At 43.6% G+C, this 17,525-nt stretch overlaps 1 protein-coding gene across 5 annotated transcripts in view; it reads right to left on the reverse strand.

Annotated features, from left to right (window-relative positions):
• Window positions 1-17,525, reverse strand: part of JARID2 (jumonji and AT-rich interaction domain containing 2) — a 283,368-nt gene that overhangs the window by 51,631 nt on the left and 214,212 nt on the right. For all 5 annotated transcript variants that reach the window (XM_006769707.2, XM_015567803.1, XM_015567800.1 and 2 more), the window contains one exon: window positions 4,596-4,772. In XM_006769707.2, the coding sequence (XP_006769770.1) occupies window positions 4,596-4,772 (177 nt within the window). The remainder of the gene's footprint in view (window positions 1-4,595; window positions 4,773-17,525) is intronic.

Below are 17,525 nucleotides of genomic sequence, written 5' to 3' on the forward strand. Positions count from 1 at the left end.
GCTCTCAGAATGAGCAAAGGTTCAATTTTCTAAACATGAAGGCAGCCTCTTCTGAACCCCAGACAGAACAAACAAGTTGGCTAGAGCAGGTCCTGGGTAAGCCTGGGTCTAACATGTTTCTCATATACAAAATCACCTACCATCTATCTGCTTTCTTTAAAGATGAAAGAACTGATCTAATGCTAGGTAAACCCCTTCTGTACTTCCATCAAGAACTTCCCATCACAAATGAACCCTCTCTAGCAGTTATCTGTTTCATTCTATCATCATACATCACATTTAAACAAACATCCTGTTTTACAACTCACTAGAGGTCCGGTGCATGAAATTCATGCATGGGTGCGGTCCCTAGGCCTGGCCGGCGATTGAAATGTGAACGCAAGCGTCTGGTGTGGAAAGGCAGGTCCAATCTAACCTCTGGGCCCTGGGCTGTACCTGGGTCCCCACATGCCCCCCTCCACCTGAGTCACAGTGCCCGAGTCCCCACACAGAGATGCGGTGAGTGCGGCCGGACGCAGTGGGCCTCTGGGCTGCCCAGCAGCGCTGCACAGAAGCTAGGCGGGTAGCGCGCTTTCTCTTGGCTGGCCTCATAGACCGGCCCCTGTGGTCTCAGCAGCTGCGGCCGGGGCTCATAGTGGCCACCCAGCACCTGAGCACGAGGGCTTCCCAGGTGTGTGAGCCCTGGGTATCAGGGGGAGTGAGAGCCAGCTCAGCGAACACCCTGCATTCTCACTATACCTCCATCCCCATCACCCTCACCCCCAGGTAGCTGGTGAGAGGTCACAATGAGTCGCTGATGCCCACCATGTTCCACACCGCCCCTTGGTGGTCATCACACATCACAGCAAGCGATTGAACTCCCATTCTCTGGGTTGAACTCCCAAGGGGACACTTTCCCTCTTAGCCTTTTATATATATGGACTAGAGGCCCAGTGCACGAAATTCATGCACAGGGGGTTGGGGGGGGGTCCCTCAGCCCGATCTGCACCCTCTCCAATCTGGGAACCCTCAGGGGATGTCCTACTGATGGCTTAGGCCCGCTCCCCATGGTTCTCTGCTGTCTATGGGGCCCACTTGGCCGCTCCTGGGTCACCATGGACAACGGCCAAGCAGGCCCTGCTCTCAGCGGCTGCTCCCCAGGACTGGAGGACTCCAGCAGGGCTGAGAGGACTGGGTGCCGCCATCTTGTGGCTATGGGCACAGCTATCTTTGTGTCAGAGTGACAGTTAATTTGCATATTACTCTTTTATTAGATAGAATGGTTACCATAACAAGGAATTTCAAGGAGTTCTGCTCTACAAAGAAATGGGACTCAGCAAAAGCAAAGCAAAACAAACAAACAAAACCCACAACTTCTAGCTGTCATGGGAACCGCTGCCCATGTTTGGTCTCTATTTATGACAATGACAGTGGTCAATGTAAAATTGTTATCCTCCTGCCGTAGTTGAGAATTCAGCCAGTTCCTTCACCCTCATCTTACCACCTTCACGTAACTTCCTGTGATTTGCTTGCAGAAACTCACTGCCACTTCACATCATAAACCTACAGCTCATGTAAAAAGATAAGAAAAGAATATCCACACACACAAAAGATGGTAATTTTTGACACTGGAAGTTGAATCTATGAGAAAATTGTCTAGTCAACCAGCAGCTCAAATAATCTGTAAAAAGGGAGCTGAGGACCTAACCGCAACTGCAGAGCACACAGGGGACTGCTTCACCTGATCACCATGACTGGGGATTCAACCACAGGCAGAGAATGAGGGAACATCACATAAAACTGATGAAATATATATCTACTACATGGACACAGACTAACAGATAGGAGTCTAACTTCCTGTTTTGGTCATATTTACTACTCTTGATTCATATTAAACCAAAAAAGTAAAACTACAAGATTAAATTCTTTCTCAAGATTTACTTTTTTAAGAAAACTCTACAAGTCTCCCTCTTGCTTCATTCTATCTCAGGAGGCTCATCCATCCTGATAGCTTCAACCAGCAGCTCCACAATAATAAAGTCCATCTGTTCTCTGTAGTTCCTCGGTCTTTCACTATCACCCCAAGCTCAACAGATAATAAAGTTCTTAACTCCCGCCAAATCAACTCCCTTCCCAATTCCTGTTCTATTACCTTCAACCCTGCCTCTTCAGACAGTTGTGAAAAGCTGACTATTTCTGCTTCAAAATGCCCCTTACACTTTTCTGCAATGCTGTATGTTCTCCAGTCCAGCCTCTCAGTGGCTGTTTCCTGGATGGAATCCTTGAACTCTCGTCTTCTCTCCTTTCTCTTCAGACTAAACCCTGCTGCTGGAGGAATCATTCTGACCCTGATCTGTTTCATCTTATTGCCACATCTAAAATCATCAACTGCTCCCTCTTCTCTATATGTGAATTCTTCCTCCTGACTAGCAGGGCGTATGTTCTCAACGCTACCCTGTGGTTCCCAGTTATCCCGAAGTGGACCCTCAAACTGGTGGTCAGTGTGCCACCATTCCACAACTAGGTAATATTCCAGTTTATGTGGAATTTCATGGGTCATCTCTGTATCTGTATTCCAAATCAGGTATACAGCTCCTTCAACTATCAAGATTTCTTGGTGACCATACTGCAGATAAAAAACTTTATCCTGACCCTGGCCGGTAGCTTGGTTGGTTAGAGCATTGTCCCCATATGCCAAGGTTGAGGGTTTGATTCCCAGTTAGGACACATATAAGTCAGAGCTGGCATCATCCCCTGCACCAGGAGGATGCCTGTTCTATTTAAGGTCAAGGTCACATGCCTGGGTTGTGGGCTTGATCCCCAGTAGGGGGCATGCAGGAGGCAGCAGATCGACGTTGCTCTCTCCAATCAATGTTTCTCTCTCCTTCTCCCTTCCTCTCTGTGAAAATCAATAACCTATTCTTTAAAAAATATTTTTAAAAACAAAATTAACCAACAAAAGCATAAATAAGTGGAACAACAAATCAATTATTTCTTTCTCTCCCTCAAATCAAAAACAAACAAAAAAAATATTGAACACAACCAAAAATTTTTCCTGAAAGGTTAAAAATAAGTCACCAATTTTTATTTATGCTCTGGGATTATTAACTACATTGCCCCAACTAAACTCTATATCTTTAAGACGTGGGCCTCATCTTTACCATGATTTTAGACCATTTAAAAAAACAAGCATAAGCAAGAAGTGGAAAAGATGAACAATCATTAAATTGACAAAGTAGAGAAGTCCAACAATAATGAGAGGCAGACAGATTTCCAGCATGTCTAAGCTATGCTCGTCTCGGACCTCTATTCCTCATTGAGTCCAGAAAGACACCTGGTACGCTGTGCAGAGTGTAGAGAAAAATGAGAAACATTTCTTTCCTTCAATCATTAATGGCAGTAGTGACTTTCCACCAATTGTACACAAGGCTCCCTACCTCACAGGGTCTCTTAAGTCGTACATGAAATACAATGTCTAGCAGAGTTCCAGATCGGAGCTCCAGAGAAAACAGCCATCAGATCTACCCACTGTCATTGCTTCACTCTGCTTTTCTTACTTTCTTTCCCCCACCCCATGCTAATTCAGTTCTCTATCAAGTCCTCTCAACACCACCCGGCCACATTTCCATCTGTGTCTCCTCATTTTTGTACTGATATCCCTGTTATTTATATTGCCATGACCAACTTTTAGCCCCTTATTAACTCTGACTACGTCATTGCCTACAATTACAGCCTTCCAATATGTTTCCTTTTCTTCAGGTCACTTCCCTTTACTTAATCCTCATAATCAATGCCAGCTTAATCTCTTCACAACACATCTCCAATTAAGTCACTTCCCTGTTGAAAAATCACTAGGCACTTTCTACTTAAGCCAACTTAAATAGTTTCCTCTCTCAGAGATCCAACCTTTTATCCTACTCCTTCTATAACATTCTAGGGAAAAAAATCAGTCTAGTTCATAATATATTTGCATTTACCTGATTTCATAGGCTGAATAATGGTTTCCTTTCTAAACTAGCTCCATCTGCTGAAATCACAGTAAGTTGATCACAAAACTTCCTTCATGAAACCTTCTTAACCCTCTTGATTAGATGGTATCTCTTCTGATTCCTAGTATCTGCAGCTCTTAGGGAATTTATCATCATCTCCACAATATAACAGTATCTATACTCATCTTGAAAATCTACTTATCTAGAATAGACTTGCCTCTACCATGTAATACTAATCTCTTCACCCTTAGAATGTCATACACTTAGAGAAGTATACAGAACTAGCTTTACCACTGACAAGCTGTCATCATCTCATCTTCTTAACAGACAACCTGTTCCAGCTCTGTCACCCAAAGCTTTGGATTTTATTTTTTAAAATATATGTTTTCATTGATTTAAGAGAGAGAGGAAGTGAGAAGGAGAGAAACATTGATGTGAAAAACAATGATCCACTGCTGCCTTCTGGGTATCAAGCCCGAAACCCCGGCATATGCTCTGACCAGGAATCCAACTGGTGACTTCTTCGTGCACGGGGCATTCAACCAACTGAGCCACACTAGCCAGGGCTTTATCTTTTCTTTTTTTTTCTTTTCTTTTTTTAAAACTCAAAATCCACACTAATCCTACCGTGCCCATTGTGGACGTGCTTGTGGGTTTTTCCTTTCCTGGGGGTTGACTGGCATGAAGATGAAGCATTGTTGGTGGCTGTCTTGACGTCTTCTGTCTCATCATCTTCCTCCTCGACGTCCTCCTCATCCTGAGAGCTTCCGAAATATACCATGCTGTTGGGCAGCGCAGGAGAACCTGGGAGGTTTAAGAAAGAGGCTCATCAACACAGGCCTGGATGCTTACCCTTCCAGAAGCAGCACTACAAACAGACACCTACTAAGTTACACTCCTAAATCCCCATGACTGAGCAGACAAAACAAAGTATTCCTCTCTACTGGCATTTTTTTAATCTGTTTTTCAAATACCCTCCAAAAAATATCCTCCATCTGCGTCCTTTCAACAGATTTCAAGCAAAATTACCCCAGCAGGGGCTATATGATGCCATTCACCAAACATAAGAAAGCAAAAATTTTTAAATTTCATCTGAATAGTTCAGGGGTGGGTGGAAGACCACCAAAGATTGAATTGAGTAAGAAAAATAAAAAAATAAAAACATATAATCAAAGTGTTAAGGACAAGAGCCTATTCTGGGTTATTGTCCATAACAACTTCAATCTTCTTTCTCATAAAATATTTCTGGGAGAGCTACTAACAAGTAGCAGAAAAAGTAATAAATATGTGAAATTCATTTCCTCTCATGCCCACTTTACTGTGAATGAGCTAACACACTGGTCACATCAATAAAAATATAAGTAACCAATTTGCTCTCCTTCCCAAATGGAGATCTCACACTGCAACTATAATGGTAAAAACCATTCCTGTCCAAATTCAGAACCATATGCTCCTACAAGGAGATGGGAATGAATCAGCAGCAGCAGGGACTGGAGTGGCAAACCAAACACCCACCTGCAGAAACGCAACAGAACAGATGCCTCCAGTCCCCTCCCCCCTTGCTGCAGTGATGACCTTCCAATATTCAAAAACCCCAGAAGTGACGAGGGACTCACCACTGGGTGGAAATGAAACTCTGAAGGAATGTATTTGGGGGGTGGAGGGGGACCTCAGTAGATAACAGAATTGGATATAGTCTAAGAGAAGCCATTTCTGTGGTTTTGCCACAACCCCTCCCCTCCCAATCATGTCCAATTAGAAGCAAGTTTTCAACAGAAGAAAGGTTATTAAAAATGACTCTGGGGGAAATCATTTAGTCATATAAGAGTTAGCTATATTTCCACTGGAACAACATGTTCATTCTTGTTCTATGTGGTTTCACAATTAGTACAAGACTGACAATAACCAGGAAAATGAGATGTCACCCATCCCAGCTTTTCAGTCAGAGCCTTTCAGTCAGGACTCCCCACTTACCGGTACACCAATACTGCTGCATCCTTCTTCCTAAGTCTACCTTTGTAAGTACTTATGAAAAGTCAGAAGGAACTCTCGTCATTTACTCACAAGCAGTTTTGAGTGAAAAAAAGAAATTCAACCATAGGCTGCAACTTATCCTAGCATGTAACATGACATAAGCCATACAGGTTACATGCTATCAGACAGACACAGTGGGAACTTCAACACTTGGAAGTTATGAAGTCAGCAGTTAAATTTCCCTTTATGGTAAAATGAGAGGGAATAGGTTCAATAATCCCTTCCAATTCCTTCCAGATCGAAATATCCATGTCTAATTTCTCCTAAAGAGCCTTCCTACACTCTATCTCGAATGCACTGACCGATGGCTAAAATTAGAGAATCAGAGAGCTGGGTTAGTATCAAAAAGAGCAGGTTTCTGTGCAGGCACTGCAGTAACTTCCACAGCTGACTCTGCCATCTGTTGGAGGGAAACAGGGTTTTGGCATGTCTTTCAGGAAGTAAGCTCTCACACACCCCCACCCCCACCCCCGGCCTTCCTCCTTCTCCCTGCAGCAGAAAAATGCAATAAATCCTGCAACTGGGGTCACTTGGGAATAATGTAAAAATAGGGGAAAGTAAGACTCATAAAAATATTCTGTTCCAAGAGAATCAGGTGAAATCCACCTGGAACAGATGAGAAAGAAACAAGGAAGTAACTTCCACTTACAGGATCTGTCGAGGATATTTAAAAACCTCAAATGCTAAGTGAACAGCATGAGACAGCAATCACATTCCTTACACTCAGATTTGGAGAGGATGGGTAGAACAGAGTTTATGTTTCAAAGAACTAAAATGGAGAAAATGTCTAGAAGCTCAGTTCAAGCATCCAAGTTTCGTTAATAGCCTAAAGAAAGAGTATAGGGTAATTTCTTCAACAAAAGCAGAAAACAACCAATCTTCTAAAAGGACTTGTTTTAACAGCTTCTCGGTAAATATAAATAAACTGAAATAAGTGGCTAGGTGTTCTAAAAGAAAGCCAGAGGCTAATATGAGAGAAATGTGAAATAGGAGACAAGACGACAGTAAAGAATGAAGGGGTTCTGAGCGATTTGCTCTTCATCTGAAACTCAGAAGAATGCAAAGTCCTTCTGATGGAACCAGCTCTGCAGTCAGAAAGGACATGGTTTCTTCTAAGCATGGGGGTACAGGGGATAGAAGCAGACTGCTTTCCACTAAAAGATGATTTGGGTTCTATTCAGGTGATTGACATGTTGGTCTGGACCTAAAGATATGCACCAACAAAGAAGAAACAGTAAAGAAAGGTTAAACCAGATGGAGAATGGAGAGGCTAGCATGAAAAAGGGAAGGAAGACTCCTGGGAGAAGGGACAGTGGAGAACAAAGATCACTGCCAGGTAATGATGAACTTTAGCTGGAGGTGAGTGGACTACTAATGGCCATTAGTTCAAATATTAGGCTGGCACCCATTCTTCCCCCTGGCAGGTGCCACTCAGGCACACCACTCTCCCCGGGTATGGTTAATTCTCCTTCCAGGTTTCATGCAAGAGGCCACTGCCAACCCATAACCTGCCTACCAGGAGCAGTCTCATGAACTATTGGCTTCTCCCACAGGGAACAGGCCTCCAGAACCTGAAGGAGCTCTTTATACCTGTAGTCAAAATGAAGCAAGTGGAAGAGACTTAATCAGGGGTGGGCAAACTTTTTGACTCGAGGGCCACAATGGGTTCTTAAACTGGACCGGAGGGCCAGAACAAAAGCATGGATGGAGTGTTTGTGTGAACTAATATAAATTCAAAGTAAACATCATTACATACAAGGGTACGGTCTTTTTTTTTTTTTTTTTTTTTAGTTTTTTTTTAGTTTTATTCATTTCAAACGGGCCGGATCCGGCCCACAGGCCGTAGTACGGCTGGACTAAATCGTCAGATTCTGATGCTGCGGACTCCAAAGCCCTGTCACCATGTAGCTATTGTAAACCCCTCTAAGAACCTATGGGCATGTACATTTGCAACGTAATGGAGAGGCAGAGCTAGCAGTCCAGGCCAGCAAAAACCGCAGCACTGCAAAAGCAACCTCTTTCTTTCTCCTGGAGACAAAATCAGTTAAGATCATCTCATATTTAAAAAAATCAAGGCAACAGAGAAACACTGACTGTTATATGCTAATACCTAGAAAATAATTATATAACAACCTCAATTAAAAGAAAGAAAATGAAACCATCTGAGAAGCCAAACTTAGTTATAACATTCATATGGAACATATTTATTTCTTCCTACCTAAGGTAAAAGCTCTATCATCTAATTTACAAATAAGCTTAGAGGATGAATCTGCCACACACACACACACACACACACACACACACACACAAACAAAAAAAAAATGGAAAGGATATTTTAAGGTCCTAATAGTACACAGAAGTCTGGACTATTTATCACAGGTGAAAATTATCCCATATTCCTCATTGTAGAATTGATGAGTGGGTATATTACATAATATTGATGCTAAGTCAACAGAAATTTAAATTAATATTTGGTATCTGAAGATAGAAGTGTGTGTGTGTTTTATTAAAAATAGCTTGCAACTTATACATCCTGGCACATAAGAGGTACACGTTATCTCTAGAAAATTTATTAGGAAAATTCTTTTCAAATGTCAGAGGAGGCAAACATCTGAAAAGCTTGTTATGGGTCCAGCATTCAGGAAAATGAGAATGTAGTAACCGGACTAGAGAGCTAGAAGAGTGGTAATTCACAACTTAAAATGCTTCCTGAAAAGAAACTTTCCTACCACCTGCTGCAAAACAGCAGTAAAATTGTGACAATAAGGGGGTCTCAGAAAGGGCTCAGCAGGCCTCGTTTTGAGTCTCACCCTGGTATTCTCAGGGGAGACTCTCTCTGTAGAGAATGAGCTGAGGTACACGCCCTGTGCAGGCAGCGAGAGAGGCTGAGCACAGAATTACCTGATATGTTTCCTTTACAGACTCTGTAGCTTCAGAAGTCATCAGTGAAAGGTAGGTATCTTACAAGGGTTCAGAATTGTGTATGTGTGTGTCCGGGGGGGTGGGGGGGTGTTATAACCAATATTTTCTAGAAGTCTATCAAATGTACACAGTTTTCTATTAAAGTAACAGGCAGATTTCTCTCCTGATTATTCAAGTGCATTAGCAAATGTGAAAAAAAAATCTGAACTTGGATCAGATGAGTGGAATCGGGAGTGGAGAACGCATCTGTGCTTTGCCAAGGCCGTATTTCATTACTTTTCAGAATTAGCTGGCAATGTCTCCACAATATTTACTGAAGTGAAAACCAAATGTTTTCATCTGGACAAAAATCAAACTGTGGTATGTTACAACCACAACAGAAATCATCTTAATCCAAAGGCTTGCTTTTGCTAATTTAGGCTGTGGTTTCTATAAAATTGGATTCTTCTCTGTAAATCATGTACACATACACCCTCCTTCCCATTATCTTCCCTCCCCCGACCAGTTCTTTATCTTAACAAGCTAAACATAGCTCAGCTCTATTTTGGAAAGCCCCTAAAGGGATTCCCTGCACACCATCATTTAGCTGGGGAGTCAAATTCTGTAGCTTCACCTCATAAACTCTGGGTTGGCTCACAAAGTTGGCATTTTCATGATTGAGCTTTAGGATACATAAAGAGAATGAGAAGTAATCAGCCCCTACTATCATATTAAACTGAAAAACAAGACTTCAAAATGAACTGGGTGGAAGGAGAGAGAGAGATAGTTACTTACTGATTTCATAAGGAGAGGAAAACTCCATCCATTGAAACTAGAAAGTCACAGAAAAAAGCAGTTGCAATAACTGCCTGAGTTCATTAATCCAAGTTTGTCTTACCAGCCACTGCTGTAGGCACCAGTGACCCAGACCAGACCAGATGTCTCCATTCACCCTGCCCACTCTACACAGTGCCCTGAAAGGCTGGGACAGCTGTCACACACGACCTTTACAACTTACAAGGGAAGAAGAATTTCCCAAACTTCAGCCATTTCCATACACCACAATATTACTTGCCATACATATCCAGATAATCATGGGCTTCTATTTTCTTTAAAGGAATGACCATTCATGACTCGCATGACTTATCTCCACTGTAACAGAAAATTATTATCACTTGCCATAAAGAAAGGGTAATCATGAAAATCACAACAAAATTTTAAAATGTTCAGCTAAAGTCATTTCTGATATCACCAGGAATACATGCAGCAGGGCTTGAGGAACAGACCCCCCAGCCAAAGCCAAACACAAAGGGGACCCCTATTCCTCATAGAAGAGGGAGCTGCCTGTGCAGTGAGGCCCATCCTGGCTTTGCATTTTCTTTTTCTGTACCTATGTATAAAAAAAAAAATGCCAATCATTGAAAAGGGCTCCACATTTGAGACCCAAAATAGGCTGAGGCATCAGCTTGGCAGTCTCCTGAGACAGAGTGCACCTGCCTGGACGACAAGCACAATGTCTTCAGCCACAGTAGCTGCGACAGTCTAAAAGCTGGAGGCAACATATGCAAAAGCACCATCGGCAATGCACACACTTCAGTGATATTCCTGGGCCCACACATGGCTTCAGTGATCAAACCTCGTAACTATAAATTCAAACTGTCCCTCCCACAGGCAAGAGCAGAGGCAGTCGGCTTCCTATCTGATTTCCTAAATGGAAGGCAAGCACATTGGTGACGAGAATCTAGAGAGGTGTGGGAATGCAAAATGAATTCAACAGCTAGAATTTCTGGAACTTGGGAATACATGTGGAGTAATGCCCCATGAAGAGTGAGAAACCTTCAGCCACATAGGTCTTTTTAAGGAAGAAAGAGGGATGAAGTAATAACCTGCTCAGAGCATGGCCATTCTTTTCCTCCACATTCCTCCTCTCTTCAGGCCCAGTCCTGGGCACTGGCCTAGGCACATGTATACCCCGAGTTATGGCTATCTGATTGATCCCACATGCAGGAAATGCCCAACATCTGGGCACAGCTTCTATCTTCAACAGCCCTACCACCACAGACACAGCAATGAGAAGGAACCACTTTCCCTCCCAACAAGGCCACTCCCACGCTGAAGAGGCAGACAGCACCAAGACAAAGCATCTTTTAATTAACAGCTGGAATACTGCGCTACTCACCTTTTCCACATTCTTCTCTATACACATTGTTGGCTTAAAACATACACAAACAAATACACATCCCATTAACTACAATGGGGTCTCTGGATCTCTTTTATCTCAAAGGAATGCACAGATCACACCATATAGCAGACACGATGGGTTCAGCTCCCACCACTTCCACCCATGAGTTTAGAAGTGGAACAAGAGAGGAAGTAACTTCATCAAGACCACATAGCCACTCTGAACAATAAAGGCCGCGCTCTCCTCACCATGCAGTGTCCACAGATTCTAACACAGAAACTGAATACTGGGGGAAAGGTCACCTTGCATTTGGGACAAGAATACTAGTAACTTTGCGCTGTCAGAATATCGATGCCTCAGCAGCCAGCAAGATGCTCAGCAAACAAAACAGGACTATACTTACTTAAAGTTTATTTTCTTCATCTACGTTTTCTACATGGATTTCAGAAGGACTGGAAAACTTAAGGGAATCTCTATAAAGTAGGTGGAAATCTAGAGATGACTGAGAGCCTGTATCCCCAGCCACTGGCAGGGAAAGGGGGGGCTGCTTTATATAAACAACGCTGAATCTAATTTAAGAGAGGGAAAATCGTTATTATCCTGAAGCACCCAAATTCAGAGCGTGGCAGCAAAGAACAAGCAATGCATTTGACAACACCTGTGTCTAGTCCAGGGAGGTTCCCGGAGAGAAACCCCCAGGAGCTCCCTCCTTTGGGAGCAAAGCCCTGAGTAGAGCCAATCCTCCGAGCAAAATGTCTTGGAGCCTTAACAACTGATCAAGGCCTCAGTACAATTAAAAGGGATCCATCCTCCCCTCCCCACTTAAGAATTCCATGGTTTCATATTTCTTCATAACCAGCCTGATAAACTATCCTGGCAAATAAATTACTTGCTCAGCAAAGCTCAGCCAAGAAACACACACTCTATTGAAAAAGCAAGCACGTGAGGAAAAAGGCTGGTTTGACTTGGAGAAAAGAGGGTGGCCGCTGACACCCTCAGGGCAGGGAGACACCATCCTGGAGCAAACTTTCACTGTAACCATTCTGAAAAATTAAGATGCAACACCATGCAGAAGGATCCATAAAAAAACAGCTGTGTACCACTCTGACCCTATGCCTTCCTCCCAGAAGAGCGCCTATAATGTAAAACGTTCCCATTTTGCTCAAGGAAGTTCATTATTAGCACCACAGTGTTCCTTGCAATTGGAGATTACTTAATTGCTTTCTAGCAGATTAATCCCCTTTCATTTTGTGACCTCTAAATCACCCCAGGCTTTTGCATTTGCCCTACTTAGAATTTATCATCCTCAATACCCAAAACCAATACTCTATCAAAATGTGCTCCTTGCCCACAAAGCTGGCAGCTGTCTTTAGAGAAAACACCACCCTTCCAGTACCTGAGGTCTGTTCAGATGGTCTTTTAGATCGTTCCTTCTAAATTTCGAATTGAACCCTCCTCCTCTCTGCTATATATGTCTGCTAAGCTCACTGGGAAATAGTAAGTGAAGTGCACTGGGATGGTTACCACAGGTGCCATCTGGGCCTGTCTACTCCACAAGAGCTGTGTGCCACAGACAATGCATGTCCATCTCACAAATGGGGACACCTGGGTCAAGGCTGCAGCCTCCTGCCTGCATTCCTACAATAGCCCCATGGGATGGCATACCTGCGGCTGCAATTCTCCACTGAGCTGCCAGATCATCTCACTAAAGAAAGGTTATATTAAGTCACCTCTCAGCTGAAGAACCTGGGTAGTGCCCTCCTATCTAGCCCAGGGCCCACCGAACCCGACACATCTAACTGCTTGGTTTTAACTTGAGGCACTCTAAGCAATACACCCCAACACTAATCCACGCCTGTGCAGGGCTTCTGCCAAACCCCTTCCAAGCCCCACCCCCTTTCTACAAATCCAATTCATGCCACTTCCTCTTGCAGCCATCCTGACAGCCCTGAGCAAAGTGCCACTTGCCTCCTGCTGGCAAGGTGCATACCTCCTCCCTGGCATGGCATGTGTCTACTGCTATGTTCTCTTTCACTTACCACACTGATATGGCTTTCTTTTCTTTTCTTTTTTTAAATCTTTATTGTTGCAAGTTTTACATATGCACCCCCCACCCCCAAATGATACTGCTTCTTGCTTCCAGTCTGTTTTCTAGGTGTCTGGCATATAAAAAGGATTCAATAAAAGCTTGCTGAATTAGGAACTGAATGACAGCTGATCTCTGAAGAGTCTCTAAGACTTGGGAAACAAAGGCAGACAGTCCCAAAACAGAAAGTACTGATTCACAGAGGCCGAGAGTGAGGTTCTTGACTAAAAATCCCCCACCCCCTCTCGGTGGCTCAGTGGTTGAGCATCGACTTATGAACCAGGAGGTCATGGTTCGATTCCCAGTCAGGGCACATGCCAGGATTGTGGGCTCAATACCCAGTGGGGGGCGTGCAGAAGACAAGTGACCAATGATTCCCTCTCATCATTGATATTTCTATCTCTCTCTCCCTTTCCCTTCCTCTCTGAAATCAATAAAATATTTTTTTTTTAGCCCTAGCCGGCTTGGCTCAGTGGATAGGGCGTTGGCCTGAGGACTGAAGAGTTCTGGGTTCAGTTCCGGCCAGGGTCACATGCCTGGGTTGCGGGCTCTATCCCCAGTGTGGGGTGTGAAGAACGAAGTGTGTACTATATGGGTGGGAATTTTAAGGAATCCCCCTTGGGAATCCACCTTGTTTGCAGGGCCCCATAAAAAGAAAAATGTAAATAACAGAATCACTTAACCTGCCATTGCCCTGCTGTATTAAGCTTTTTAATCTGTTAATAAACAACAGTCAGAATAAAGAGAAGATGACAGAACTCATTAAGAATAACAAGACTAACGGCAGAAAATGGAGTGATGGTATGAATTGCTGCATTTACACATGGTTCATACCCACTGCTCCCTCTTCTCTGCTTGTACCAGTGAAATATACTAATTATGCCTCTGGCTAGAGACATGTGGACCCCCTTCAAAGCAGGCAAACTTCTCCTCCCTTCAGAAATCCAGGTCATGGTAGGAAAGGAGGAGAGCCTTGCCAAACTTAGCCAAGAGGTCTCTGATGCTTAAAATAGATTGTCAAAAATCCCTAAAGCTTCTTAATCCCTGAATGACTGGCTACATATCTGCACTCATCCCAGTATTACTAATGAGGTAGGTTTCTTACCACCCAAGTTTTTCGTTGAAGACACTGAATGGAGTTGTGGGGCAAAGGCATGGTCTTGGGCTGGCCAGGTGTCTTCCCCAAGATCTCAAGATTTATTCTCTACCATATGCAAATTAGTGCCAAGAAATTTACCAGTAATAGTAGGGGACTGGAGAAAAGAATGATATGTAACCGTTCAACAATACCATTTCCAGGTCTTTGATTTGATTCCAGACTTTGTTGCCTATTAATACTGAGCTTATTAAAAACTGCATTCTTTACTCCTAACAGTGCCTGCTGTCACCCAAGGGTGACAGAGTGACTGGCCATCTTCATGCTGGACATGAACTTTGGAACTCTGACAAGCTCTATTTGATTTGGAATCCACAGCAAAAAGGAACGAACATAGATAGAATACAAGTAATAATGGTCATGGAATTCCCAACTGTTAGCTTCTCCTGAAAAGACTTCAGAAAAGGCAAAGCTTAGGTGAAGACATGTGTCATCAGTGGTTGACATAAAAAAATGAGAAACACATCTAAATGTAAATATAAAGTTAGATAGATAAATGATAAGACGTCCAGAAAATCGAACAGGTATTCATGTGACAGTATTAATTCCTATGACGCTGGAAAGTTGGAGGGCAAAAGTAAAAAAACAATGCAATTCCACTTCAGGGAGTGACACTTATCACATATGCACACAGGAGATTTAGAAATAGTCTCATCAAAGGAGGTGGCTAACAGTGGTTGTCTGTGAGAGATTGGAGGGAGGGTATTTTGAGTTTTGAGGTTTTTTAAGTGACTCGAGGAAGGGAAAGGGAGAGAGGGAGAGGAGAGGATGATAGGGAAAAGAAAGGAAGGGAGGGAGGGAATCTATCAGTTGCCTCCTGCATGTGCTCCAATTGGGGATCAAACCCTCAACCTGGGTATATGCCCTGACCAGGAATCGAACCTGCCACCATGTTTTGGTGCACAGGACTAAACTGAGCCATATTTAGGTGCACGCTCCTACCAACTGAGCCACCCTGGCCAAGGTCAAGTTTATTCTTTTGCCGACTTCCCCATCCTGTCTGCAGATATTTCCAAAAGGAACATGAAATACTTTATAACAACAAAAATTTAATATCTTATCATTAATTCTAAATTGAAAGAAAATTATTAAAGTACCACTAAAACAAGGATCTATTTAACCCTTACCTCTTCAAAAAAGGAGTTTTAGCTCAAGCAATTACATCCTATCTAATAAAGAGGGATATGCTAATTGACTGCCGCACCCTCAATGATGGCAGCACCCACAGCCAATAAGGAGGGAATATGCTAATTGACTGCCACACCCTCAAAGATGGCAGCACCAGTCTCCTCAGCCCCACCTGGGAGGCAGGCATGCAGCAAGGCCGGGCCCGCGGCTAGGCAGGCCCAGCCACTCCATGAGCTTACCTCTGGAATCCCCCAGTCCCCTCAGCCTGCCAGCCCCCCAGGGCCAGCCCAAGGCACAGGCAAGCCTTGATGGTGGCTGCCCAGCTGCCCAGGGCTGGCCCGAGGTGCAGGTAACCAGGGCCGGCCTAGGCTTGCGCTGCTGGCAGCGGCATCAGCAGAGGTGTGATGGGGGTGTCGCCTTCCCCTGATTGCTGGGTCGCCTCCTGCCCAAGGGCTCCTGGACTGTGAGAGGGGGCAGGCCAGGCTGAGGGACCCCCCCTCCAGTACATGAATTTGGTATATCAACTAAACACTAGTAACAAAACCTATTTCACTGCCTGCATCATAAACACAGGAAGGCATTTCCAGTGCTCAGAGCATTTTTCCAAAGTTGTTGTATACATCTTCTTGGCTTCACTTATTAAAACCTTTGGTCCAATGCCTTAAACTTATGAGTAAGGAAAATAACAATCTGGGTTATGCCCAAATCCTCACTACTACTGTGAGAGGAAGTTTTGAGCAGGTAAAGTTTGCCCCTAAGGTGGCCTGCCTGGGAGTCACAACCTGCCCATCCCTTGGGCGGGGAGAGCAATCCTCTGACATCCTAATGGAACAAGATCATTGGATCTTAATCGCTAAAGAAAATTAAATAGTGAAGTCATGACTCCAAGTTAAATCTGGCTCCAACTGCATTAAAAACCCATGTATTTACCCTGGCCCAGTAGCTCAGTTGGTTAAAGCATTGTCTGGGTACACCAAGGTTTCAGGTTCCATCCCTGGTCAGGGTACATAGAAGGTTTAACCAATGAGTGCCTAAGTAAATGGAACAACAAATCTCACCCCCCCACACACACTCACCTCCTTCCCCCCGTCCCTCAAAAAATCTATACATTTTAACTTTCTTAAGAAGCCACTCATGGTCAAAGGTAAAACATTCCCACCACCATGAACTTTCTTTACCAGAACCATTCAGCTGCTAATGACACTGTTGACCCTTGAAAGATTTCTTTAACTCAGACTCTCTTCTGGCGACCTGCTCCCACTCACTCTATTACTGACACCACACCACACACTACCAGCCTCACAGCTGGTCATTCTGATTCTTACCTTTCCTCTTCTCCTCACCCTTCACAGTCAGTGCAGCACATCCCCTTCCCTCTTCAACCTCAACACCTAGAATCTGACAGCAAGGAGCTATGTAACTTTGAACTGGTAGAGAAGGCCCACCTACCTCATCTTCCTTTAGTCAAGGCCAAATGATTCCCAGCTGCTAAAAAATTTCTCACTGAAATACAATTATTCTCCTTCATGTCTTGAGTCTCTGAGGACTATCAATAGTCCATAATATCTAACATAAACCTTAACTCTTCATTTCCCCTTTCCTAACAATTCAGACCTAAAGCAATCAGAGAGAGAGAGAACAACCAGGGAAGGAGAGGAGGAATGACCATGGTGGCCTAGGTGGGTGTCAGACCTGAGTGAGACTAGAAGGGTCTACCTGGTGAGATGGGAGGTGGATTACACTGGAAAAGATTGGTCAAATAAACAAATGCATTGCAGTTAACAGGAGCCTGGTTTCTTAGTTTTCAGAATAGAAAGGAAGAAAACCAAATAAACCCTGTGGTTAAACTGAAAGTACTGGTGCTAATTCACGGATTTCAATACACAGAGACACAAATACCGTATTTGCCGGCGTATAAGACGATTGGGCGTATAAGACGACCCCCTAACATTTCCACTCAAAATACAGAGTTTGTTATATACTCGCCGTATAAGACTACCCCCTCTTCCGCACACCTTCCACACACCAAATAAAAGGTAAAACAATAAGAGATTTGATTTTAACATTTTA

Source organism: Myotis davidii, unplaced genomic scaffold (genome assembly GCF_000327345.1).
Source record: "Myotis davidii unplaced genomic scaffold, ASM32734v1 scaffold62, whole genome shotgun sequence".
In the NCBI taxonomy this organism is placed as follows: Eukaryota; Metazoa; Chordata; class Mammalia; order Chiroptera; family Vespertilionidae; genus Myotis; species Myotis davidii.